Source organism: Eulemur rufifrons, chromosome 8 (assembly GCF_041146395.1).
Source record: "Eulemur rufifrons isolate Redbay chromosome 8, OSU_ERuf_1, whole genome shotgun sequence".
Classification (NCBI taxonomy): Eukaryota; Metazoa; Chordata; class Mammalia; order Primates; family Lemuridae; genus Eulemur; species Eulemur rufifrons.
Window position 1 is genome coordinate 44,900,537 of NC_090990.1, and position 27,860 is coordinate 44,928,396.

Genomic DNA, 27,860 nt, shown 5'->3' on the forward strand with positions numbered 1-27,860 from the left:
GGTTCTGTGTAGCATTGAGTTACTACCAGTAGATACTGTTAGAAAGAATAGAAGCTTTATTTTATGATAAATCTGGTTCTGACTGAGAACTAACTCTGCCACATGAAATTTATGACTTAATTTCCATACTTCGCTAAGCCTCAGTTTCCTTATCTGTAAGTGATGATAGCAATTCGAACCTTGTAGACTATACTAGAACAAATGCACCACAAAGGCAGTTTTTGTTTTGTTTTGTTTTCTGTTTCATACATTCATTGTCACATCCTTAGGGCTGAATGCTTGACACATAATACATGGTCAGGAAATATTTCTGAAATAAGGAAATGGGAAATTATTTGAAAAAATTTGTGCAACATAGTAACTCAACACCTGGAATATATTAAAAATTTTTGTTATTGATTTTACAATGTTATGTGTTAAAACTACACTTTTGAAATTGTTAGCTTACAAACAGGAGGGAGAGAGTTTTCCCTGCATCCTTTTTCCTACTTTTCAAGTTGTTTACCACAAAAAAGTATTAAAGACATTTAATATTTAAAAAAAAGCAAAAGGACTTCTTCAAGAAGTGCTTATAGAGTAGAATCCAATCTAGTTAAGCCAGTGACATTCAGGGTGGATAAATAATCCTTTTCCCTTGCCCCTTCCTCTATCCTTAATATAGATCAGCTCTGTTTCTATGTGAATGGCAGCTCTGTTTCTATAGAACATAGGAGATTTAAAAACTCAGTAAAGATGGCAGAAGTCCCCCTCTTTGTGAGTGACAGGTGGGGTCAGGGTCTCTGTCCCCACTGTGCTGGAGGACAGCACAAGGGAAGCCGACAGCTTCAGCAAAGGCAGGGAGGACGTGGGAAGGAAGGGCAGGCTGAGGACTGCCCAGCCCGGGGGTCCTGGTGCAGCCACCTTAGGGAGATGGAGTGGCCCTGGGCGGGGCCATCTGAAGACATTCCAGCAAAAGCCAGGGACTGCAGGGAGAAGAGCAGGGGAGGCTGGGAGAGGGATTCGGGACTCCCACAGGGCTGTCTATTACAACTCACCTATTGAGAAAGGCAGAAACGCTTCCCTTTTCTTAAACTGTCCATTTTCCAGAAAATGCTCAGGATTGAACGTGTCTGGAGTGGCCCATTCTGTGGGGTCCCTGTGCAGCGCAGTCAAGTTGGTCACGATCATAGTCCCCTAAAAAAGGCAGCAAAGACTCAGACAGGGCATGACCCATCCAACACACCCACACAGAGGGCCAGGGGTCCTCGGGCTTCCATGCCAGGGCCTGACCCTCCCTCCCCAACCTACCCACATCTCAGCAGCCCCTCCCCCTACCCAATACCACAACTTTGCATGGGACAGCTTACCAGTGGGACTAGATTTGCTTTCTGGGAATTTTACCACAAAAGTCTGGCTGCATTTGAGTTTAGAATAGACCTTCCCTACAGAGACAGGTCAGTGTAGGTCTTGGGAGGGGACGTGTATGCATGGATGGGAGAATAAGGCAAAGGCTGCTCAGTCCACATTCTACCACGAAGTGGTCAGGAAGTGCTAACTGTGGCAGCTCCACACAGGGAAACGACGTGTCATTCACCTGTGTTTCTCCTATTCTCTTCCCTCCAACATCTGTACGCTGCCCCCACTCCCCATAGGTTCACTAACAGCATCAGGTAGCCCAGTGAGAGGACCCCTCTCCAGCCAGGTGCATACTAGCAAACCCAGGAAACCCCAGAGTGAGCCTTTCCCTCACTCTGCCTTCATCTACCCCATCGGTGAAACTGGTGCATTTTACTTTGAATTTCTCTTGATTCTGTCACCTGAGTTCCATGCCCACCACCACTGCCTTAGTCTAGGCTGCCACTTTCCTATAACAGCCTCCCAGCTGTGCCCACATCCTCTTGCCCATTTCAATCTGTTCAACGCCTTGAAAGCAGAGTGAACCTGGAGCATGATCTAGTGAATTCACCCCACAGGCTCAGCCCTCACACTGGAGACCCTTTAGCACCTTCTCGTCACTCTCAGGGTGAAGCCCCTTCGCCTGCCCCTGTCTGGGCACCTCTCAGCCCCTGCCTGTGCTCCCTCTATGGTGGTCTACTTTCAGCTTCTCAAACACATCACGTGCCCTATCATTTCAACATCCTTTTAAATGCTGTTTGCCTCGCCAGAAAGGTTCTTCCTCCCCACTTGGTCAATGACCTAACTAACTCTTAATCATCCTTTAATCCTCAGCTCAAACCTCACTTCCTTCTGGAAGCCTTCCCTGAGCACTCCTGCCAGTCTGCACCTGTATAGAACCCATGAGTTCTTTCCTGAGGGCAGTTACCATGGTTGTAAGGATGCACTTGCATGACTATTTTCCTCACAGTTGTTCCAGACCTGAGCATTTCATGTGCCTAATGAATATTTGTTGAATTAATAAAGAATAATAACCACCATTTTGAGTACTTTCCATACTAAGCACTGGGTTAAAGGCTCTACATGCATGATCTCATTTTACCTTGTGGATCCTATGAGGTAGGTTTAAACACATTTTATAGATGAAGAAATTGAAGCTCTGAGAGGTTCAATGTCATGCCCAGAGTCCACAGTGGAGGGGGTGGCACTATCACTTGAACTAGGTCAATTTGATGTCAAAGGCATGGCTCTAGCCTCTGTAACATATAGTTAACTGGATTTCTCAATTCCCAGGATGGTTGCTACAGCTGACTTTAAAAAGCAGTGGTAGAAGAAGTCTGTTGAGCTGGGCTGGTTCCTTGGAATTAAATGAATTGCCAGAAAAATGGAAACAGCACTTGCGGAATTGAGACCTCAGCCTTTATCCACAAGATTGTCAATCAGTAAGGTCATAGTAAAGGGAAAGTTACCTAGCAGCATCCAATGGGCAAGCTCTTCTGTTTCAACATATTGACATCCTCCCCCAGTATGACATACTTGGAGGGACTTAGACTGGAGCAGAGCCACAGAGGCTGGCCAAAGTGGTGAGGAAGCAAGAGTAGGAACTGTAAAGGTACAGTGTGGATAGAAGATGCCAGGGGGCGCAGGAGAGCTGTCTGCACAGATTATAAGAATCGCAGGTGCTCGCTTCGGCAGCACATATACTAAAATTGGAACGATACAGAGAAGATAAGCATGGCCCCTGCACAAGGATGACACGCAAATTCGTGAAGCGTTCCATATTTTTGAAACTATTGTTTTTAAAAAAAAAAAAAAAAAAGAATCGCAGGAGGAGTGAGATCATAGTCCCTTTGTGAGGGCAGGATATTAACAGCAACCAGTTGAGAACACTGAAGGGAGACACTTCTAAAGTCAAAGTATAGCAACTCGTGGGGAGGGAACAGGGTGTAGCACAAAAAAATCAGAATAGATAGATCTGTTTCTGGATATCCAAATCTTGCCACTTCCTAGTTGAGCGATCTGAAGCTAACTTGATTTATCTGAGCCTTGACCTCCAATCCATAAAATGGGAATAACAGATTTGTACTGAGAACTGAGTAAGACATTTTGAAAGAGGCTAGATCCATGACACAGAATCAAGCGTTCACTCCTTTGTCTCCTTTCTAATACTTAATTCTGCACACACTTGGATTGGCTTCCTTGTGAGATAGGAAGTTCTCCATCATGAGCCTGTAAATAAAAGCTAGAACAATTACTGTGGGGATATTATATTAGAAACACCAGCATGAATGCGATATTGGCCCAGGTGGTGTCAAATGTCCTTTCACATTCTCACATTCTGTAACCCCAGGACTGGGAAGCAGAATTTTTCCCAAGTCTGGCCAGGACCCTAGTCCTGTGAGATGTTCTACCAAGGCAAAGGAAAGGCATCTGTGGCAAAGTCTGACCTACAACTGCTGCCTGATGAGCCCACAGAGACTCACAACACACATTAGCATCGTGAAAATGCTGAAAGCCCCACAGCAAAGGAAAGCTAGTCTTTGCCCTAAGCACAGTTGGCCTGAAATCCTCCCTTCTCCACTCCCCACATACCTCTTAATATCTAGTTAAACCAACATTCTAAAGGCCACACATGGAGGAAAAACTCGCATTATGTTAGCTGTAGTACAGCTTTCTCCCCATTTGCATGACTCCTCAGGACAAGAACACAATTCACTTCCCAAGATCATATTTCCACCTTCTCAAAGAGGGGCTTGAAGATCTAAGACCAAGAAGTGCCTACTTACCTTGGGCAGGTGGTACCCAGCCAAGGTGGTATCGACTGTCACTTCCCGGGGCACGTTCAGGGGGATGATGTTGCCCATCCTCTGCACCTCATGGATGACGGCATTGGTGTAGGGCATGGACTCCCGGGCGGCCAGGCTGGGCTGCTGCCCCTGGCCAAGCACTCTGTCAATCTCAGCGTGTACCTTTTCTGGAAAAGAAGAAGAAATTCCATTATTTTTTAAACTTTTATGCTTTCTTCTAAAGATGTAGGCTTGCTCTCCAATATCTCAACTACTGTATTTCAATTAGTGACCAGACTGCAATGAAATAAAATGGTTCTCCTTCCTTCTAAGGGCTTTTTTAGAAAACTCTCTATTCCATAATTCTTTTGAGCCTGGCTCAGCTAAGGAATGCAATGTCCAGGATCAACATGTTCATAGAAGGATCTTGTCTTTGTCTATTCAGGCTACTGGAATAAAATACCATTACCTGGGTGGCTTATAAACGACTGGAATTTATTTCTCACAGTTATGGAACCTGGAATGTACAAGATCAAGGCACTAGCAGATTCAGTGTCCGGTGAAGCCCCACTTTCTGTCATATAAATGGCAACTTTTCACTGCTTTCTCACATGGTGGAAAGGGAAGGCAGCTCTGAGATATATTTTATAAGGACATGAATGCATAGATGAGCTAATCACCTGCCAAAGGTTCCCACCTTCTAATACCATCACACAGGTGGTTAGTCTAAAATATATGAATTTAGTGGAAGGGGAGTAATACTGAGAGCATAGCAGAAATATAGACTGTAATTTTTCAAGGAGGTATACAAGAGTGGAAAGTGGGCCCTGGTGTATGAACAATGGGGTTGCAACCTCTTGCTCTACAACTTTACTGCCACAAGTTACATAAACACTTTGAACCTTACTTTCCCCATCTGATTAGTGAGGCTCAATCTACCTTCATCTTAAGGATGGTTTGGGATTCAGAACTGATTTAGATGAGTGCCCAACAAATGACAGAAAGCGGTGGCCATTCTCCATTACGTGTTTTTGTCTTTTTCTAAAGATTTTAGCTGGATACCGGGTTGTGCAGCTAAAGTGTACATTTCCCAGATTCCCTTGTGACTAAGTGTGACCATGGGACTCAGTTCTGGCCAAAAGAATGTAAGCAAAAGTGATGATCAAACCTTGTAACAAGCCCGTAAAAGAAGGGTATGTGTTTCCCCTTTTTCCTTCCTACTGTTGGAAAGGCAGCCCTACTGGGAGCCATCCTAGAGACAGCCAATAAGGGCATCATTCTAGACACAACAGCAACAAGTGGGAAGGAGTTGAAACCCTAAGTGCTTTGCAAAGTCCAGATTAGATTTTTTTACCTGAGAGAGAAATAAACTTCTATCATTTTTTTCTGTTGATTATTTAAAAAACTTTTTACAGTGGGGTAAAATATACATAACATAAAATTTACCATTTTCACCATTTTAAGTGTACAGTTCAGAAATATTAAGTATATTCACATTGTTATACAAACATTCTGCAAACCTTTTTTATCTGGTAAAACTGAACCTCTATATCCAGTAAACAACTCCCCATTACCCCCCACCCTCTAGCCACACCATTCTACTTTCTGTTTCTAGAATTTCATACTCTAGACAACTCATGTAAGTGGAATCATACAGTATTTGTGTTTTGTAATCAGCCTAACTTAGCATGATGTCCTGAAGGTTTATCCATGTTGCAGCGTGTGGAAATTCAGTGTCAGAATTTTCTTCTTTTTTAAGGCTGAATAATATTCCATTGAATGTGTATTCCACACTTTGCTTATGTATTCCTCATCAGTGAACACTGGGTTGCTTCATCCTCTTGGCTGTTGTGCACATTGTTGCTATGAACATGGGTGTAAACTTCTATCATTTTAATTCATTGTTATTTTGGAAACTCTATTCCCAAACCAAATCTATGCCCTATAAAAGTAGCTTTTAAACGTTTTTAAAAATGTAATCCACAGTAAGAAATGCATTTTACATCATGACTCAGGATGCAGATACATAAATATACACACATACAAAGCACACATTTATGCATCTATATATGAAAGATATAAAATCCCATCAACAGACTTACCCTTAGTACATGGGAAACACTCTGATCTTTTATTTTCTATATTTATCTTAGGGAAAAAAGTTGGCCTTGATCAATTAAATTGATTTTATACCTCATTAATAAATGTTACCCACAATGTGAAAAACTGTATCATAACAGTTCCCATCCCCCATGTGCTCAAACTGCTCTGGAACCTGGAGGAAGAGAAATGATGGGAATAGTCACTGCTCTTGAGTGGACACAGACTGCGGGGAAGCTATAGAAATAATGAGGGACAAGTCCAATAATGGAGGTAAACTGAGTCATCTCTGGAGGAAGAAACTGCTCATAATTCCCCAGGGCAATGGAGAAACATTTTAGGCAGGAGTATTTGAGCAGATTCCTCCAGAAGAGATACAAGTTTACTATGTAGAGAAATTGGGAAGCACGTTCTTGGTAGAGGGAAGAGCAGGTGTCTGCACACAGAGGCATAAAGAAGGACAATGACATGTAATGCAGTGAGGCTCCCATGAGGGATGGGTGGGGCGGAGACTGGTCAGGCAGAAAGGGGAACATCAGAGGGGTCATATACTGGGTTCAGGACTTTGGACATTGTCAAGAAGAAATGGGAAAGCGTTACTTAAAAGATGGGAAGGGCAGCACTAGATATTCACATGGGAATGGAACTCTTACATAGAACTTTCCAGGATCTTGACTCAATTCACTGTTTTCCCTCTTGACTCCAAGCTTCTTGAGGGATTCTTTCTTATATTTGTATTACCTGGATGCATCATAGCGGTGACAATTTGAAGAATGTGCCCATTCCCAAGGCCCTATTACCTCCTGACTCTTCCACCTTTTCTTCCATTCCACCATGTTCTCTTCTGACCCCATTGGGCAGTACGTCCCAGGAGGCATTACTGTGTCCTGGGCGGGGCATGCACACTGAAACACCCACCTTGGATTTCTGGGTAGAGGGCCAGGTAAAGCAGACCCCAGCGCAGGGTTGTAGAAGTTGTCTCAGTTCCGGCAAAGAAGAGGTCCACAGTGCTCCAAATGAGGTTCTCTTCATGGAAACTTGAAGTAGCATTGCCTGCATTCTAGGAAGAGCAATATTTAATGTTATAGATTGGTTTATTCAGAGGATTCCTCATTACCATAACATGCAGGGACTTCATCCATCGAGGGAGATTGGAAGGAACGGTCCCGAGAAGAAACAACTTTCCCTTTGGCATCCGGAGGAGGCAGGGGCTTATTACAGCAATGTTCTTAGCACTGTCCTGCAGCAAATGCTAGAAGCTTTTTGGGTGGATGAAAATGAAAGACAACTATTATATTATGCCTGTCATTTAAAAGAAGCTATTAGTCCCGTGGAAGGAGTATGGGATGTGAACAAGACAGATTTGTCTTCCAATATCAGCCACTTCACTTAGCAGCTGTAGGACCCAAGGCAAGTTACTTAACCTCTCTGTGCTTTGGTTTTCTATTTATAAAATGGAAATGACCACACACACCTCTAAAGATGACATTATGAATTATGTGAGATGTCAGGGCACATAGAAAATACCCAACAAATGTTTGTACTGGAAACAGAAATAATGTATGGAATTCCTCTTATGAACAATTCTCCTGACTCCTCATTACTCTTTTTTTTTCCAATGAGAAACACTCTGATGCCAGAACCATTTGTCATGAGACCCAGTCTTCTTTACCACACTACCATGGAATCTTCCATTTGTCCAACATCGCTTTTAATATTCATGGTCTCATAGGTGCACATCATTAAGCCAGTAAAGTCTCTTCCTCTGGGGAGAGGACAATGCTCTATTAATGTTATGGCAATAAGGTGAAATAAAGAAATGCACCATTCTGCCCACTCCATGAAGAGAACCCAATAATAGATGTATAAAGATTATGGCACTGACTCAGTGATGTATATCAGTCAGAAAGGCCACTGAGGAAAAGGGCATGTGTCCAGTTTGGCCACCCACTGTGGCACTGGCCTATAATGTTGGAGAGTGCATGCTATCAGGACAAGGGGGAAGGCAAAGCCCCACTCAGGCCCCGAGGTTAAACTGTGGCATCCAGCGCAGCTTTCCTTGTGTTCTGCAGTAGGGGAGGAGAGAAGGGGTAGGTCACTGGGTCCAGAACCATGCAATGATAAAAGAAAGCTTTGAGGCTCAACTCCTATTTTCCCTGTTACGTATAGCCCCCCAGATATAGGTAGAGGGAGACGATGGGGATGAAAGGCAGTATTGGGCATCCACATTGAACCCCTATCTTTATTTCTAATTGCCTCATCAGTCCTGAGTTAATGCTACCCTACACTTTCTGAAATACTTCCCTGCCTTTGACTCCCCTGTGATAGGCAGAGATATGGCCCACAAACACCTCCACCCACATTCTAAGCTCTGGCACCTTGATGTTACTTTTTATGGCAAAACGGGACTTTGCAGATGGGATTATGATAAAAATTCTCAGATGGTAAAATTATCCCCTGTTATCCCAGTGGGCCCAATGTAATCAGAAGAGTCTTTATAAGAGTGAGGCAAGAGGGTCAAAGGAGAGAGAGAAGACGTAAGGATGGAAACAGAGATCAGAGGCAGAGAGGAGGCTATGCTGCTGGCTTTGAAGATGGAGGATAGGGCCACAAGCAAAAGTATATATACATCCTCTAGAAGCTGGGAAAGTCACAAAAATAGATTTTTCTCTGGAGCCTTCAAAAGGAGCTAGCCCAGCCAACACCTTGACTTTAGCCCCGTGAAACTGATCTCAGACTTGTGACATCCAGAACTCTAAGAGAATAAATCTGTGCTATTTCAACCCACTAAGTTTGTGGAAATTTAGTACAGCAGCAATAGGAAACTAGCATAGCCCTATTTGCCCTTTAAAGACAAAACACAGAAAACAACTTTGGTTCCCTCACCTTGGCCATTTCCTTGAGGTAAGCATCGATAAAGTCTCTTGTTTCATCAGGATTCCAATCTCTCTTGTGATTTTCAATCATTTCAGAAACAAATAATTTCAGTTTTTTCCATTTTCTGAAGACTGTATGGTGGGATCCGGGAAGGAATTCCATTATCCATGGAAAGATATTGTAGAGCTAATTGAGAAGAACAGAACAATCCTGGAGACATCACGGTGCCAGGTTTCCTCCTTGTAACACAACAGAAGCCAACTTCCTTTCCATATCATTCATTGGCTCACACTGAAACCTTTGTGAGCTGCGACTCCTTTTTAATCTGTCACCCCTCTAGCAAAGCACTTCAGTTCTCTGTCCAAAATGTATCCAGCCTGAGTGCACTGCTGGCCTCCCCAATGGCTTGCCATGGGGTGCAAAGCACCACCACTTCTTCCCTGGATGCTGTAAGAAGAGCTTTCCACAGTTTTGTGATTCCATTGCCAACCCCATTCCCAGCCTGTCTTCCCCAAAGCTGCCAGAGGGATCCTTTAGCAGTTTAACCATGTCATTTCCCTCCTTGGCTCTCAGTGTTTGGGGCTTTCCACCACAAAGGGACCAAGTCCGATGTCACTCCTCTGGCCTGTACACCCCGCTGAGGTGGGCCCTCCAGACTCACTGCCTCCTTCCTAACCTTGTTCTCTACTGTCCAGCAGTGACCTCTGGGATCACAGCAAGGATGCTCCTGTGTGATGCCTTTGCAGTTGCTGCTCCTTGTGCCTGGAAAGCTCTTTCTCTGAAGTCCACATATCTCCAGCCCCTCACTTCATTAGGGCTCTGCTCTATGTCACCTCCTCAGAGCTGTCTAATTGATGATCCTGTAAATGGCAGGTCCTTTGTCATCCTCCGTCTATTCCCTTGTCCTGTTCTGCTTTCCATCATGGCGATTATCACTAATACGTGTGTGTGTGTGTGTGTGTGTGTACACTTGTCTCCCCCACCATGACGTGATCTGCATGTGCATATGAATTCATATTTTAAACTGAAATAAAATGGTTGTTGAATAAACCTTTTCTAAAGTCTGGTAGAAAAGAGAGAGCATCACATAATGGAAAAATGTCTAAACTTAAATGAGACATACATGGTGTGTCTATTAGTTCTGCTGCTTTCTAGCTATAATAGTTGGTAACAATAATAATAATAAAAATAATAATAATATACTTTGTACTTTGTTGATCCCTAGTTTAACTAGCTCGCAGTGGGGCTCCAGCATGGTTCTGGGGACCGAATGACATAAGATACACAGAGCACTCAGCACACGGCTGGTGGGCCACTCTCTGTACGTGCCTGCACACTCCATGCCAGCTTGCACACACTGTGTTGCCTCACTTCATATTTATAGAGTTGTTAGGAAAATTAATGGAGATAAAGTATGTGTAGTTGTCTGTTAAAGAGACTGGAATGTTCTGAGACTCCAAGAAAGGCTTATTTTTCCTACCCTGCTGGCCCTGTGTTCTCTTCCCTGAGACATGGACTCAGGAGTCAGCTGGACACCCACTAATCTCTCACGACCTCCTAGATTCTATCTTAATAGGAAGGAAGGAAGGAAATAGGATTGCAGAACTCGAGACTACCATGACTAGTAAGGGAAACAAGGAATTCAAAATAACTTTGACAGTAATAACAGCTCATATTCATCACGCCCTTTTCACATGTCAGGAGTCGTGCTCGCTGCTTTACCAGTTTTGGAGTGATGGGTCCATAAAGCTCCCAGGTAAGATGCTTGTCAGGAATAAATAAAAATAAATCTACTTCTAGATACACCATAGGGAAACTAGTAATCAGTAAAGAGAGTTAGAACTTAAATGCAGCCAGAGACAAAGGGGAAAAATATTTTTGAAGGAAAAACAATTACACTTCTATCTGACTTTCCATGGCACCAGTGGGAACTGAGAGGATAGTGGAATAACATTGGCAACATGCAAGGAGAAAAAAAAAGTGAAGGCAAAAAATTTCTAATTGGAGCAAACTAAAGATATTTTTTTTTTTTTTTTTGAGACAGAGTCTCACTCTGTTGCCCAGGCTAGAGTGAGTGCCGTGGCGTCAGCCTAGCTCACAGCAACCTCAAACTCCTGAGCTCAAGCGATCCTCCTGTCTCAGCCTCCCGAGTAGCTGGGACTACAGGCATGCGCCACCATGCCCGGCTAATTTTTTCTATATATATTTTTAGCTGTCCATATAATTTCTTTCTATTTTTAGTAGAGGTGGGGTCTCGCTCTTGCTCAGGCTGGTCTCGAACTCCTGAGCTCAAACGATCCGCCCACCTCGGCCTCCCAGAGTGTTAGGATTACAGGCGTGAGCCACCGCGCCCGGCCTAAAGATATTTTTGAATAAATGAAATTGAAAATTTGCCACTAACTGACCAAGAGGGGTCTGTAAAATAAATGGTATGATGAAAAAAGAAACTGGTAAATATGTGGGTAAGTATAAGCTAATATTCACTGCCTCAAACAGAATAAGCATGCATACTTCTGAATTAAAAATAGAACAAAGTAAAAAACATGATATTGGTAGTCTACATCACTGATCAGATGTTGTGCTCTAAAATTTTTTTATTATTCTGGCACAGGATAAAAATAATTTTGATGCTGATGGTTTAATTATGAATATTAAAATTTTAAGGTAAAGATTAAAATAATAGAACAAGCCTGGTCATCTTCTAAATGAATATAGGCATAAGTAAAATGAGAAGAACAGTCAATCATAGTAAGTCAAAAAGGGATAAAAGAATAGATAAGTAGAAATCATAAATGATTAGAAATTAGTTCTAATTTGGTAATAATTTTGATTAAAAGAGAAGGAATTAAATGGTCTAATAAAAAGACAAAGATTCTCAGATTGGATATGAACATTACATCTATCTTTACACTGTTTAAAAGGGAGGCATCTAAAATATAAGGGCATAGGAATGTAGAAAGTAGGATAGAAAAGCAGTATCCAGACACTAAATAAAGGAAAAACAATTATCTATGCTTATATCAGACAACATAGTCTTCAGGGAAGAAAATATTAATAGATATAAAGAACGTTACTAAATAATTTTAAAAGTTTCAATTACGAGGAAGAAATAATGATTTAAACATGTATGTATCTAACAACATAGCATAAAGGATATAAAATAAAAATTGACAGCAATATAACAACAATGAGAAAAATCCACCATCTTAGTAGGAAATTTAGCACACTGGATACTCTAACCAGCACAATGAAGCAAGAAAGATTAATTAATGGATAAGAATTGCAAAAGCAGAAACAAAGCTATGTTTATTTGCATATGATATGGTTGCCTATGAAGTCATCCAAAGATTCATTATAATAGTGTTGAGTTTACCAATTTGATCAATACAAAATCAGTAAACACAAGTCAATCAAAAAGAAGGAGAAAAAGAATTACAATATCACCAATTGAAATCCTGCAAAAAAATAATGCATGTAGGCAATAATCATCAGTAATTTTTCCAACCATTAGGTACAAAGCAGAAGGGGTATGATTTAATAGATTAGATTGATAACCCACTGATCAACATTTACATGGGTCAACCAGACATTAAGTACCTCCTAAAAGGCAACCTTTTCAAAAAATAAAATCTTTTGGACATCAATCCTCTAGATTTAGTTAATAATGTATATAAAACACTTGACTAGAAGAACATATTAAAAACCAAAGGAATGCAAGCAATAAAATCCAGAATGTGGAATACTTTACAGTCCAAATGACTCAATTCTGTCAATAAATAAATTGTAAAGACATGGAAGAGGATGGATAGGAAGCCATGGATTAAATGAGAATTAAGAGACACAGTAACAAAACATGCTATATGGGCCTCACTTGGATTCTGATTCAAAGACAACCACCCCCCCAAAAAACTATGTATGAGATATCTAGGGACATCTGAGCACTGGCTAGGTGTTTGAAGGCATTAAATAATTATTGTTCATATTTTTCAGGTGCAATAATATATTATGTTTGTTTAAAAGGGTCCTTTAATAAATATACTGTTGAACTGCAGGGACCAAATCTTCAGGTGGCAGATACAGGCCAGGAGGATGATTACTAGGGGTGGAGAAGCTGGAGACTAATCAGGGGAAGGGACTGCAGGAAAACACAGAACACTCCACAATCACATATATCACTCATCTTGTACCTTCCCACACCTCCTGAAAGCCCTCCCCTGGACCAGACCAATAAAAGGAAATCACCTGGGAGACTTTAACAACTTTCTCCACTCATGGAGACTGAATGTAAGTCTCTCTGGAACGTATTTTGAGTTTGTGCAGCTTCTTCCTTTCTGGAATAAAAGCTGTTTGTGTGGAATTTCTTCCTGTCTCCAATCACTCCATCACACTGGTCAAGCAAAGAGCCAAAGAACCAGACAACAGTCTGCCAAGAGGCCAGACCCGACATATACACTGAAATATTCATGGATGGATCAAATCATTGAGGTCTGTAATTTGCTCCTAAAAATTCAGGGTTAAGGGGGCCTGGATACAGGTAAACTGAGGTTAGTCATGTGTTGATCATTGCCAAAGCTGACTGATGGGTACACAGTGATTCATGACTGTACTCACTGTACTTTTGTAATTACATGTGAAATTTAAAACAAAATAAAGTGCTTTTCTCAAAACTGAGGAAATGTTTTAAAATTTTGGTTTGGAAGACTCAGTAATTCAAGGCCAAACCTTGACAACAACAAGATTAAAAAAATACACACATGTGTACACATATGAACACACACACACACATATATCAAGGTAGTGAGGTAATTTCAGGGACAGAGCCTAGGAGATGAAGGAATCCCAGGGGTAAACTCAACACTTAGTAGTGAGTTTTCCTCTAGAAATATCTTCCAAATTCAGAAAAGTGGCTGAGAGACCAAGAAGCTAAGCATGGTCTTTGACATACTCATGGGCCGAGAAGGAGAAGAATTGGTGTGCGGGGTCCACGAATGAAGAAATGAGATTTCATTCCCAAAGGGCTACACCCTGTGAAATTGGAAGATTGATAATAGTGAGTGTTGGTGGGCATGGAAATAGCATAATCAGTTTAGAAATCTGTAGACATCTTTGATGTCCCCATACATATGCAAGAGAAAGGAATGGATGTGTCCACAAGAACACTTGTAGAAGAATGTTCAAGGCAGCTTTATTGATAACATCCAAAACCTGGAAAGAAACTAAATATTGATCAACAGAGAACAGATTAACAAACAATGGACATTCATACAATGGAATACTAGTCTACATTTAAAAAAAAAAAAAAGAGTGACCAGCTCAGATGAATCTTAAAACCATCTGCTGAGCAGGAAGCCAGATAGAGAAGAGTACCGGGGACAGAGGAGGGCAATGGGTGGGTTGGGGAGAGGCAGAGAGAGGAGGGACTCAAAGGCAATGGCGGTATTGTTCTTTTTACAAAGAATAACATACGTGCACAGATGTATGTCATGTAAAATTTTACACTTTACATGAACGATAGAAATGTTTTATGCATATGGTAAGCATTTGGTAATTACTTAATATTATGAAAAACACTAGAGTCAACAGATAGATTTCAAATAAGTTTGTAATAAATCGAATTTAAAAGGATGTATTCTAACTTCAATTCCCCCCATCTACACCAACCAACAAAAAGACTAAAAGCAAAGACCCACTGTATCTGCCATAAGCCTCAATGTCCATGACCAATATATAGAAAGAGAACTGCCTTACCTGGCAAGATACTGAAGCACTCATATATAGGACTTCATCCAGTAACCTTAGCAGCTCCTGAAACTGACCATCCTGGTACTCAAATCGCTTCCCAAAGGTGATGGAGCAAATGATATTGGAAACTGCATTGTTGATTTTGAAGTGAGGGTCAAAAGGCTGTCCTGGAGGGGAAGGAAGGACAAGATGGATTTGTTCTAGTTCCTACTGAGAGTCTACTCTCTGTGACATAGGACATACCTAGTACTGAACCATTCGTGAGGCCTGGCCACACCACCTTTCACTGGGGCTGACACACAGCAAGTACTCAGTCAATGCCACAGTCAAACTGATGAGTAGGACTTAAATTCAGTGATGTGTTTTTTGCCCATCTTCATGCATTTAATCCTAGAACTCCTTGAGGGCAGAGTAATCTGTTCACTGCTCTATGCTCAGTACTTAGCACACTACTGGGCACAGAACAAGCATTAGGCACTGTATAAATATCTCCCCAGTGAATGAATGGGCCACAATCTCCTACAAATGTGCTATGAAATACTCACCGTTCTCCTCCTTGATTGCCTCAGCGAGGTGGCGGGCCTCCTCCTGAATGCGTTCTTCTAAGCTCTTCTTTCCTAGACCAAAGTTCCTTAGTGCAGTCATGGCGAACCTTCTTTGCTCCTTCCACACCTGGCCATTGGACATGACCAATCCTGGGAAAAAGAAAGTCAATACTATGGTGTTCTGGTTCGATAATGTGAACATCCAGCAAATGGCATGAGGATGTGTATTGATGGAGGGAAGGAAAAGGGTATCAATGCACTTGAAAACTGTTAAGAGAAATCACGCCACAGCAGCGGAAATAACTGAGTGCTGGGGATGTTAGCACTTTAGTAAATATTCTTATGCATCTGCAATTCAGTACATAGAGAACTTCTGCGGGGTAGGTACAACTATTACCACCACCACCCCATTTTACCAATGAGAAACCTGAGAAACAGAGGATAAACTTCATAAGATCGCACAGTTAGAAAACAGCTAAAGAGGTGTTCAAACTCAGGTCTTCCTGATTCTAAAGCCTATGCTCTGATCATTAGCCACATAAGTAAGGTATTCATTTCATGCTAAATGCCAGGAATGTACTTATGGATAAGATAAAGTCCATATACTTAAATAGGCAAATAAAGGCTTTATAAGATCATTCCTAAGTTGGACTGCAAAAGATGAAGGAATAACTCAAGAAAGCAAAAAGGAGTAAATTTTCCATATAAAAAGAACACCATAGGCAAGGGGTCAAAAACATCCTGGTGTGTTCAACAGACCATCATCTGTCCACACACAGGTGAGGCCCTGCTCCTTTCCATTTCTTCACTTCCAGAGCAACCTCCACTCCTTTCACACTTGGCCTTGACCTCCATCACTAACGAAATGGCCCTCCTTGCTGTCAGGCCCAGGGATACCTTTGGACCTCATCTTACTTGATCTTGCAGCAGCATTAGACACTTCTTTCTGGAAACACTCCCATCCAGTGGTGCTGAGGATAACACATTCTCCAGATTTTCTTTCTAATTCTCTGCCAGCAAATCCCCATATCTTTTGCTAGTTTACCTTCTTATATTAAACAATGAATTGGTGGAGTTCTTCAAAATGAGGTCTAGGGAGTCTTGTCTTCTCATATTATATTCCATTTGTGGTAAATCTTATCAATCCCTAAAACTTTAAATAGCATTTATTGATAGTGACCATCTATTGCTGTCCCTGAGCTCTGGACCCGTATATATTAATGCAACAACTGCTTAACTTTGCTGACCTAAAGGCATTTCACACTCAGCATATCCAGGCTTGAACTCATGATTTCTCTATCCACTCCCCACCCATGCCCAACCAAAGCAAACACCATGTCCTTTTCTGAGTTTTCCTTCTTTCTATCATCAACCCATCTGGGTGTCATCTCTACACCTCATTCTCCCTGCATCTAGGCCATCATGTGTTACTAGGTTCACCTCCTAGATGTCTTGAATCCATCTGTCTTCACTGTGACTACCCTGGTCTAACCTACTATCATTTCTCACCACCCCCTTGGTCCAAGCTACCACTCGCTCTATCCTAAAAGGCTACACTAGTATCTGGTTCTTTTTAGTCCATTCTGTAAATGACAGCCTAAATGAGCCTTAAAAATGTACACAGTTAATATGATAATTTCCTTCTATATTTAAAACCATTCAAGAATTTCTGTTGTTATAAGGATCAAAACAGCATCCTTAATAAAAACTTGCACGAACTATGTCTGACCAAGCACAGCAGATGCGTTTTCATTTAATTATCTCCTTTTAATTACCGTCATTGCGACATTGGCCACTTTTCAATTCCTCAAGTTCACTGTCCTTGTTTACACTTCGTGGACTTTTATTTTCTATCCCACTGCTTGTTTCTGTAATTCATTAAATTAGATTTTCCTGAATCCCAGGAATACATTAGTTACCCCTCATAAGTGCATTGTGAATTTATCTTCATAAGACTCCAAGCTTTTGATTATCATAAGTAATTGATACTGTCTTTCTCCCTTAATAGAAGTTACATAAGGATGTATATTGCATCTGTTCTATTCATTGTTATAGCACTCCTGCCCAGCACTGTGTTTCACATGGCAGATAGTACAGTGAACGGATGGAGAATTAATTGATTAACATTTCAAAGAGGAATTAGGAGGAACCTCAACATGGTGTTTTGACAGAGTAATAGAGTTGAAATTTCATTTCAGTTTTTAAAAGTTTAAGTTTCTTTAATGATAATCTTAAGTATTCACACTGACCTGTTCTAACATAGACCAGAAGGCTGGAAATCCCTGGTCAGCACGGCCTTCATGGTAGAGCATAAGGAGCTAGAGACAGAAAGCAGGGGCAGAAGGAGGCAGATCCACATCCATTTTCCTAGGGGAAAGAGGCTCAGAATGGAACAGCAGAGAGACCACATCGCCTCTTCCTCTGCCATAATGGGGTGATGTAATTACGTCATTGTAAAAGCACCTCTGTAACTTTATTCAGGGCACGTGGCTTCTCCCAAATCTCTAGTATGGATGACCCTGTGAAGTGCTCTGAGCAGGTGCCTGCAATGAGGAAATGTGGGCTTCAGTTAAGGCCAGCAATTTTATTATGTGGCCAGTTCCTAGGAGTGTTGGAAAATAATAGTCACAGAGGGACCTCTGATAGACCATAAACATATCAAACAGACACCTTCCATGGACCAAGAAACTTACTTACCATTTCCCTTAAAGATGCGGTCTTGGAGAGGGAAAACAGGGCGGTTCACAAAGTGTTTGTCCATGTGGATGAGGGCTTCTTTGATCAAGGGCAGTCCAGTAATAACAACTGTAGACACGTTTCCAAACTCCAGGCCAATAAGTTTCCCATATTTCTTCACAAACTGAAAAACAGTTAAGTAGTCACAGCTGAATATGCACACACCTGAGTGTTCACAAATGGAGGTTGTGTGTGTGTAGCTGGAGGGGCTCACATTGAGGGGAACGTGCATGCGTGCGCAACTTGGTCTGATGGGAATGTTTTTGTTTCCTTTTCTCCTCCTCTCAACAAGGCTCAGAGTCAATTCATTTCAGGATGTACAAGGTTCCTTATAAACATCCATTCATATATTCACTCAGCATGAATTGAGTGAGCATTCAGCTTGTGTCCCTAGAGTAATGCATGAGCATGTAACTGTAATAATATAAACAGTATCTCTAACCTCAAGCATCCTACAATCTAGCGAAGAGACAGAATTCAGCACATCTGAACCACGACTGAAGGGTGAGATATGTTTAGGGGAAGTCTGTGTGGCAAGCAGGGACTTCTTAGTAAATCATAATATCTGTTTAACCAAAGAGAACACCCCCTTCCTACACTGGCCATAGAATATAGAAACAAATGCTCGACAACAGAAGGTGCCTTACAGGGTGGACCAGGCATGGAGAAAGCTCCCTAGCACTGGAGTGACGTGAGAATCTCGGCTCTGCATTTTAGCTGCTGTGGGCTCTGGGGAAGTCGCTTCACTTTCTGGGCCTCAGCTCCCCATCTATAAAAGGGAGAAAGTTATTCCTGTCTCAGAGGGTTCTGCAAGGAAGAATGAAAGCAGCCGTGTGAAAGGCACTTTGTTTTCTGGTCCAGGCACACAGCCACTCAGCAAGTGTCCAAGGAATAAACAAGCTTTGTATGCAAAGGGCCGTGGATGTGCACTCATGGTGGCAGAAAGAACAAGAGCTCATGTGGGGAGACGGCACTCGAGTCACAGAAAGCCACATTCCCTCGTGTTTTATCTCATTAATCCCACAACCACCCTACGGTAGTAATGATTTTCCTCATCTTTCAGAAAATGAAAAAGTCAGAGCTGAAGTAACGCAGCCAAGGTGACAAAGCTATTGATGGGGCAAGGAATTGCCAGGTATTATATAAGATTTGAGGACAAAGACGTGACTCTCAGATGGCTTTAGGAACTTAGAGTTTAGTGAGAGTGAGAGAGTGAACGTGAGAATGAGTGGAAAGTGAGAGAGTTGGGTGGAGAAGGCAGGAGGGAGGCAGAATCAGAGCCTGTGGGTGTGTTTATGACTATGCCCACGTGTGCAGGGATGTGCAAACACCAGTCCGAGGACAGTATACAGTCACTGATCAAAGTCCTTCCTAGCTAGTATAGAAAGTGGCCCATGTAGACCCCACCATGACCTTTTCTTTGCCTGGGTTGAGTGTAGCTGTGGACAAGGTATCAAACAAAAGGGCTCCAAGTCCTCCAGGTGTCTGTGCTTCCCTCCCTGATCCTGGTCTCCTTGTGCTTATTCTCTAACATGCCACTCTTACAGCCCTGGACCTACAAGGCACCCTTCAGAGCAAATGCACATGATTCAGCCTCATCTGAGCACCCTCTACCCACACTAAAGACCAAGCCTGAACTCAGTCCTTCCATCACTGTTTTGTCCCAGCATCCTCCATCAGTCTTTGTTCATCTTCAGCACAGCACGTCCTGCCTCACGAGAGCCAAGGTTCAATCTCAAGTCAGTTGGACTCTAGAGTTCATGTCATTTCTTCTAAGCCATGGCAGTGATGGGTCCATACACATGAAGCAGATTTTGTATTTCTCCTTGCTGAATTTCTGGATGAACTTCTTATGCCTCACAAGAAGAATTTCTTGATTAATTTAGAGTATTCAATAAATTTGTTTTTGGAAGAGCTGAAAAATCTCAGGTTAAGTTGACTCCTAACTGGCAAGGTCTGCAAACTAGAATCTCAGCTGATACTTGGGAGGGACTCGGAACTACAGTACTCTTTACTGAAATGAACTTCTTCTGTGTTCTCTCTTTACCAGCTCTGACTGCATATATTTCTAGTTCAGAAAGACTGGATGAAAAACTTTTATGGTTTTATCAACCATGTAAATGTGGATAGGTGAAATGATGCCCTGGAGCGCTGGGGTTGATTGTGGCGATGTTTATCAATTCTAAAGTTCACTGTACCAGTCATTGTCCCAATTGCTTTACAAGGATTAAATGACCCAGAGGGCCTCTGAAAGGACTTTGTCCAGCATAGTGTACATTTCTATGTACATCATAAAACAAGTTATTAAAAAGAAACAGAGTAAAGGAACACAAGAGATTAAAAATAAGATGGTTCAGAAGGCAAAAATAGGTTTAAAACAAGAAATGAAAACAGAAAAAGAAAGAGATAAGGATTGAAATAGTAGCTATAAAAGTGCAACAAAAGCAATAGGAAACAGGAAATTTAATACCAGGAATAAAATTCCAAATGTAGCATTAAGGGTTTAAAAATACAATGGAGCAAAATTAATACTTAGAATAAAGCAATACTAGAAGTGAAGGATTAGTGAGAGAAGAGATTGGACCATCATTACCAAGATATAATGTTTAGAGGGATTCCACTTAATGTAAATGCTTTTGGCTCTTTCCAACACATTTTATAGGTCACATCCTTATATGAAAGGATAAATATATTTCCCCTCACTTCCTCCGCATGATGATGGTGCTCCCTAAGTATTAGCGGGCCACATTTCCCAGCCTGTCTAGGCGTGGCCAATGTGCATCTGCTGGGTCACTTCATTAAATGAAAGTGGCTTGCTTGATCACCACCTCCCTTCCCTCCTCCCCATGGGCCAGAACTCATACATGATGGTGTTGGTGGAGGACCAGAGCAACAAGATTGAAGGAACTGGAGGTGTTAGATGACATTGTGGTACAAGGCAGCCTCCCTGCCCTGAACTTCCTGCCTAAATCTGAACTCCTTTGTGAAAGAGAAATAAATTTCAATCTTGTTCACATCAGTGTATTTTGGGGTCACTTTCTTATAAGCAATTTATCAATCTTATTTACCATTCTCCCACCTTAGTCTGATAAGTTTTTCTCCCACTTAAATATTAATAAATGTTCCCATAACAAGCCATATGGCTATAGTAAGGAAAGTTTAGAAAATGGGGTGGGGTGGGAAGTGGGGAGAAAAGCTCCCATCATGCCATACAAACAGAAAACTTTCTTCACTGTCCTCTCAGTTTGATTTAGTTTAGACCATTCCCCCCATTTAAAATCTCCTGTCCCTTTACTCCACTTAGCTACTTGTAAAACATCAAACATTTCTTTAAAGTTAAGCCCAATTCATTCCAACATTTTACAAAAGGTATCCCCAGGGTTTCTCTTTCACAATGATCCCATCTCCTGATAACCCATTTGGTTACCAAGCATGTACACTACACATTTCATCATACACTCTCTTGCACTATACCTGGCATATGGTAAACACATAATAAATGTCTGTTGAACAAATAAACCCATGAACAAATCAATTATCCTCAAACTATATCATTAGAAGTCACATAGCATAAGTAGAGAATAAGTATATGAGTCAAATTGTCTTGGGTTCAAATCCTTGTTTTGCCATTATGTAGCTAAATACTCTTGGCAAATCACTTTGCTGATTGTTCTCAGCCAGTTTACATGATAATAAAATCAAAATGCCACCATATAATATCTAACTCGTGTGCCTATCATGGAGATTAAATGAGAATTAACATAAAAATTCTAATGCAAGATCTATTAGACAGTTATTACAGGTAGTGCTTAATATTTTCCAATTGCAAGAACGTAAATTTAATTTTAATGAAATCACACCTTTTTAATTTCATGTATTTCACACAAAGGAATATACAAATGGCAATTTATATAAAATAAAAATAAACAGTGTGATGAAAGGTCACTGGGCCAGGAATAAGAACCTAGTCTCAGTTTCATCACTAGCTAGTTTTGTGGCATTAGGGGAAGCATCTAACCTCTCTGCTCACATCCATCTTGGTAGTACAGCAAGGGCACAGACCAAACTTGGTATCTCAGACAAGATTGAATAAAAGAATCTCATTTTACTTCTACTAATCATGACACCAATTGACAGAGATAAAAATAATTCCAAGAAAAGCCTATTCTCTCTACCCAAAGACAGGAAAAGGACAGCCTGACAGGACAGAAACCTTTTAGCCTTTTCTCCTCTTTGTTCCAGAGGCAAACACCATGAAAAACAAGGGACCTTCTGCAGCCCTAAAGTGTTTGGCAGCAGTGGAGAACATAAGTGGAACCTTGTCTTTCACCTTACCTAAGAAATAATAATCCTGCTGAATAATCCTCCTCTGCTGAATCTGTGAGTTGGATTGTGACTTCCAATCCTGAACTGCAGTACAGAGACTCCTGGGAAGGGTGTCAGGGGATAGAGTTAGGACTTCCACCTTTCTCCTATAGTAATAAGGGCGTATACTTTCTCATGAGCAGATGTAGGCAGATCTCTGACTCCCATCCCTCTGTGGGAAGGACCCTATCTAGAGGTTTCCCTGTCATCTGTCTCCATCTTCCTTCTCCCCAGCCTGCACTGATGAGACTGTGAGGTGGACTCCTGTGGGAGTGGTAACACAAAGTGGGCTAGACCAGAATAGGACTGCAGAGGCTTTATAACCTAAATCGACATTTGAACCATAGCTCACATATGTGAGCATTCAGAATCTATATAGGCCATATAATAAAAGATTCACATTGTATCCAGAGTATGTTTTATAACATAATGACGTAATACATAAAATGTCCAGGATATAGTCTAAAATTACTCACCTTGTCAAGAGTCAGGAGAATCTCAATTTAAATGAGTTGACACCAACATTGAGATTATGCAAATGTTGGAATTATAGAATATTAAAGATTTTAAAGCAGCTGTTATAAAAATATTCCAATATGCAATTATAAACATGCTTGAAGCAAATAAACATAGGAAATCTTAGCAAAGAAATAGAGGCTATAAAGAAGAACCAAATGGAAATTTTAGAACTGAAAAATACATTGTGAATCAATTTTGGTGAGTGGTGAGAGGTGTGGATCCTGTTTCAGTCTTCTACATGAGGCTATTCAATTTTCCCAGCACCATTTATTGAATAGACATTTTTTTCCTCAGTGTATGTTTTTGTCTGCTTTGTCAAAGATTGGAAGGCAATATGAGGATGGTTTTATAACTTGGTTCTCTGTTCTGCTCCATTGGTCTATGTGTCTGTTCTTGTGCCAGTATCAGACTTAAACCTAAGGCATGAACCCATAAGAATTCTAGAAGAAAATGTTGGAAAAACTCTTATAGTCATTGGCCTAGGCAAGGAATTTATGAATTTATGATCCCAAAAGCAATCATGGAAACAACAAAAATAAATAAATAGGACTTGATCAAATTAAAAAGCGTTTGCACAGCCAAGGAAACAATTATTAGAGAAAACAGACAACCTACAGAATGGGAAAAAATATTTGGATGCTATGCATCCAATAAAGGGCTGATAACTAGAATCCATAAAGAACTCAAGCAAATCAGCAAGAAAAAAAAAATCAAAGAACCCCATTAAAAAGTGGGCAAAAGACATGAACACAAACTTTTCAAAAGAAGATAGACTAATGCCAACAAACATGAAAAAATGCTCAACATCTCTAATCATCAGGGAAATAAAAATGAAGACCACAATGAGATATCACTTAACTCCAGTGACAATGGATTTTATCAAAAAGTCCCAGAACAACAAATGTTGGCATGGATGTCAAGAGATAGGAACATTCATACACTGCTAATGAGATTGCAAAGTAGTAAAACCCCTATGGAAAGTAGTGTGGAGATACCCCAAAGAACTAAAAGTAGAACTACCGTTTGATCCAGCAATTCCATTGGAGACCAATGGGGGGAAAAAAGGGCATTCTATAAAAGAGTCACCTGCATTCAAATGTTTATAGCAGCACAACTCACAATTGCAAAGATGTGGAAACAACCCAAGTTCCCATCAATACATGAGTGGATTAATAAAATGTGGTATATATATACCATGGAGTCCTACTCCAACCTAAAAAAAGAATGGTGAACTAATACATCTTATATTAACCTGGATGGAACTGGTGACCAGTCTTCTAAGTGAAGTATTACAAGAATGGAAAAACAAACACCGCAAGTACTCACCATTAAATTGGAACTAATAGATCAACACTTACGTACACATATGGAAATAACATTTGTTGGAAATCAAACAGGTAGAGTGGGGGAGGAGTGGATGGGTAAATTCATACCTAACAGGTACAATGCACACTATCTGGGGGATTGGCACACTTATAACTTTGACTCAAAGAGTACAAAAGCAATTCTTGTAACTAAAGTGTTTGTATATCCATAAAATATTATGAAATTAAAGAAAAGGTTATAAACCTAAAGTAAAAAAATAAATAAAATTTTGAAAGAAAACCTGAACTGAAAAATACAATAGCACAAAAAAAAAATTCAATAGAGCAGCTCAATAGCAGAGTGGTAATGACAGAAGAATTAGTGAAACTGACGACAGATAAGTAGAAGGTATACAATCTGAAGAACAGAGAGAAAGTAGATTGGAAACAACAACAACTGAGCCTCAGAGACTTATGGTACTAAAACAAGAGATCTACCACTTGTGCCATCAGTGTCCAAGAGTCCCAGAAAGGACAAAGAATGTAAGGTTGAAAAAATATGTGAGGAAAGAATGGCTAAAACTCTCTAAATTTGGGAAAATACAAACCCACAGGTTCAAGAACCCAAAGCGGATAAACCCAAAGACAACAACAGCACCAAGACTTACCATAATTGAACTGCTGAGAACTAAAAACAAAGAAAATTTCTTGAAATCAGGTAGGAAAAAAACTCATCACCTATGGGGAATGACAATTCAAATGACAGCAGATGTCTCAACAGGAGTGAAGGAAGACCAACAGGAAAGGTAAATAAATGGGTAAATACAATCAACTATTCTCCTCTTGAGGTTTCCAAATTTGCATTTGTCATTTAAAAGCAAAATTACAATATTGTCTGATGTGGTTCTCAATGTATATACACATATATGTTTAAGACAAATTACACTAATAAAATGGGAAAGGTAAAGTGACCTGAATGGTAGTAAGGTATCAGTATTTCACTTGAAGGCTAAAATGTTGACACTAGTAGACTGCAGTAATCTACATAAGCAAATTGTAATGTTCAGAGCAACCACTTGTAAAACAATACAAAGAGATATGTTCAAAAACACTACAGATAAATGAGCATGGAATTATTTTTAAAATGTTCAGGTAACCCACAGGAAGACAGCAAAGGGGAAACAGAGCAATGAAAAGCAGGGGGAAAATGTAAAATAAATAAGATGGTAGACTGAAATCCTAATGTAGCAATAATTACATCAAATATAAATGATCTTCACTGACCAATTAAAAGACAGAAATTGTCAGACTGAAAAAAAGACCCAATTATATACTGTTTGCAAGAAACACATTTCAAATATAATGATATTATGAGTAGGTTAAAAGTAAGATGATGGAGAAGCTTATACTACTCACATACTTATCAAAAGAGAGTTTGGTGTGGCTATATGTTATTAAAGTAAAGTTCAGGGGAAAAGAGGGACATTACATGATAAAAGGGTGAATTCACCAAGAAGATATGACAATCTTATGGGTATGTACAAAACAACAGAGCTTCCAAATACATGAAGGAAAAACTACCAGAACTGAATGAAGAAATAGATAAACTCACAATTGTATTTGGGGCCTTCAATGTGCCTCTCTCAGTAATTCATAGAATCAGTAGATAATAAGTCAGTAAGGATATAAGACAACTAAAGAATACCATTACCCAATGAGATCTAATTGATATTTATAAAGCACTCCACCCAACAAGAGTTGAATTTTCTTCAAACATGTATGATACCTTTATCAAGATAAACCATATCTTGTGTCATTAAATCAACCTTAATAAGTTTAAAATAATTGTTTCTTTGACTGTAATGGAACCAAACTGTAAATCATTCACAGAAGAATACCAGGAAAATCTCCAAATATTTGGAAATTAAACAACACATTTCTTAAATAAGGACACAGGTTAGCAGCCTACTTTTAAAATTCTGTGACTAATCCTGTCACTTAGTATTATTAATTGAGGTTTTTCTCCCAGAGTACTAAGTATTTTCTTATCTGTATTCGAGTACAGTATATAGTCACATGTTTAAAGTACCCCAGGCATATGTAGGGAAAGGGGAACTAATAGCTGTGTGCACCAAATAGAAGCCATGTCAATCATTCACTCTTTTATTTAATCTCTATAACCACCTGTCACAGTGTTGTCTCCAGCAAAGGACCTGTGCTGAGTGGCAGGGAAACCAGCTGAAGATTCTTGAGAAAGTGATGTCTGAGAGAACTTTAAAGAATTCAGAGTGGGCAGAGTTAGGGAGCCCTGATAGGAGGTGATCATAAAGAGGTGGAAAAGGCCGGGCGCGGTGGCTCACGCCTGTAATCCTAGCACTCTGGGAGGCCGAGGTGGGCGGATCGTTTGAGCTCAGGAGTTCGAGACCAGCCTGAGCAAGAGCGAGACCCCATCTCTACTAAAAATAGAAAGAAATTATATGGACAGCTAAAAATATATATAGAAAAAAATTAGCCGGGCATGGTGGTGCATGCCTGTAGTCCCAGCTACTCGGGAGGCTGAGGCAGGAGGATCGCTTGAGCCCAGGAGTTTGAGGTTGCTGTGAGCTAGGCTGACGCCACGGCACTCACTCTAGCCTGGGCAACAGAGTGAGACTCTGTCTCAAAAAAAAAAAAAAAAAAAAAAAAAAAAAAAAAGAGGTGGAAAGACTCCAGGTCAATAATGGTCCCAAGTGCCCCAGTAAGGAGTCTGAACACCGGGAGGCAGTGGAAGGCACTGAGAAAATTTAAGCAGAGGAATAACATTTTAAAATTACTACTTCAGTGAGAATGTGCTTCAGGGCAGGAGGCTGAAGACAGGGGATCAGACAGTGTTGGGGTGAGAGTTATCCAGTTGAGAAATGATAAGGATTTAGGTAGAATTATCACCATCTTACATATGGGAAATGAAGCTTCCTAGAACTCTGGCATTTTTAAGGATAATATAAATAGGTCAAGGCAATCACATTGTAAATAAGATGTTCCTACACTGTGTTACAAGATAACAGGCAATTAAATGAGTGAAGGAACTTTACATGCCTAGTACTCTTAATAATATACCACCCCTAGAAGGGCAGATAGAATCATACCAGTTGACAGGAGGGGAAATGAAAATGAAGCTGAAAGCAGGGTTTGTCTGGTTACATGCATTAGCCACAGAGCCTTCAATCCTGCCTTACCCCCACCTCAATCTCTGGAATGTCCCTTGTTCTGCAGATCAGAGTTAGGGTCAGGATGCGGTAAGGACCATCCCCTCCCTGCTCCTACCGGCTGAAGTGTCAGGTGTGACTCCTTAAAGCCCAGGTGGAAGAAATTGCCAAGGAAGGGCAGGCGCCAAGGCCCCGGAGGGTAGTTCTTTCGCCGCTGTCTTCTGAGGAAGTCAGCAAAGAGCAGAAAGGCGACAGCACCCAGTAGGAGAGTCTGGGGATGGAGCATTGCCCAGAGGGCGGCCGCCAGGGAGCCCATCGCCCGCAGCA

General features: G+C 40.8%; 1 protein-coding gene and 1 non-coding gene across 2 annotated transcripts in view; one reads left to right on the plus strand and one right to left on the minus strand.

The window, feature by feature from the left end:
- The window catches only part of LOC138389560 (cytochrome P450 2J2-like), a 35,748-nt gene extending 7,888 nt beyond the window's left edge, over positions 1-27,860 (minus strand). Inside the window, exons 1-8 of the mRNA XM_069478006.1 lie at positions 27,652-27,860; positions 18,122-18,284; positions 15,425-15,574; positions 14,886-15,046; positions 9,147-9,323; positions 7,179-7,320; positions 4,161-4,348; positions 1,035-1,173 (exon numbers count right to left, since the gene is read on the minus strand). Of these exons, the coding sequence (XP_069334107.1) occupies positions 1,035-1,173; positions 4,161-4,348; positions 7,179-7,320; positions 9,147-9,323; positions 14,886-15,046; positions 15,425-15,574; positions 18,122-18,284; positions 27,652-27,849 (1,318 nt within the window). The 5' untranslated portion in view covers positions 27,850-27,860. The remainder of the gene's footprint in view (positions 1-1,034; positions 1,174-4,160; positions 4,349-7,178; positions 7,321-9,146; positions 9,324-14,885; positions 15,047-15,424; positions 15,575-18,121; positions 18,285-27,651) is intronic.
- LOC138391002 (U6 spliceosomal RNA) lies at positions 3,054-3,160 on the plus strand. The gene has a single exon (XR_011234647.1). It is a non-coding gene; the product is annotated as a U6 spliceosomal RNA (small nuclear RNA).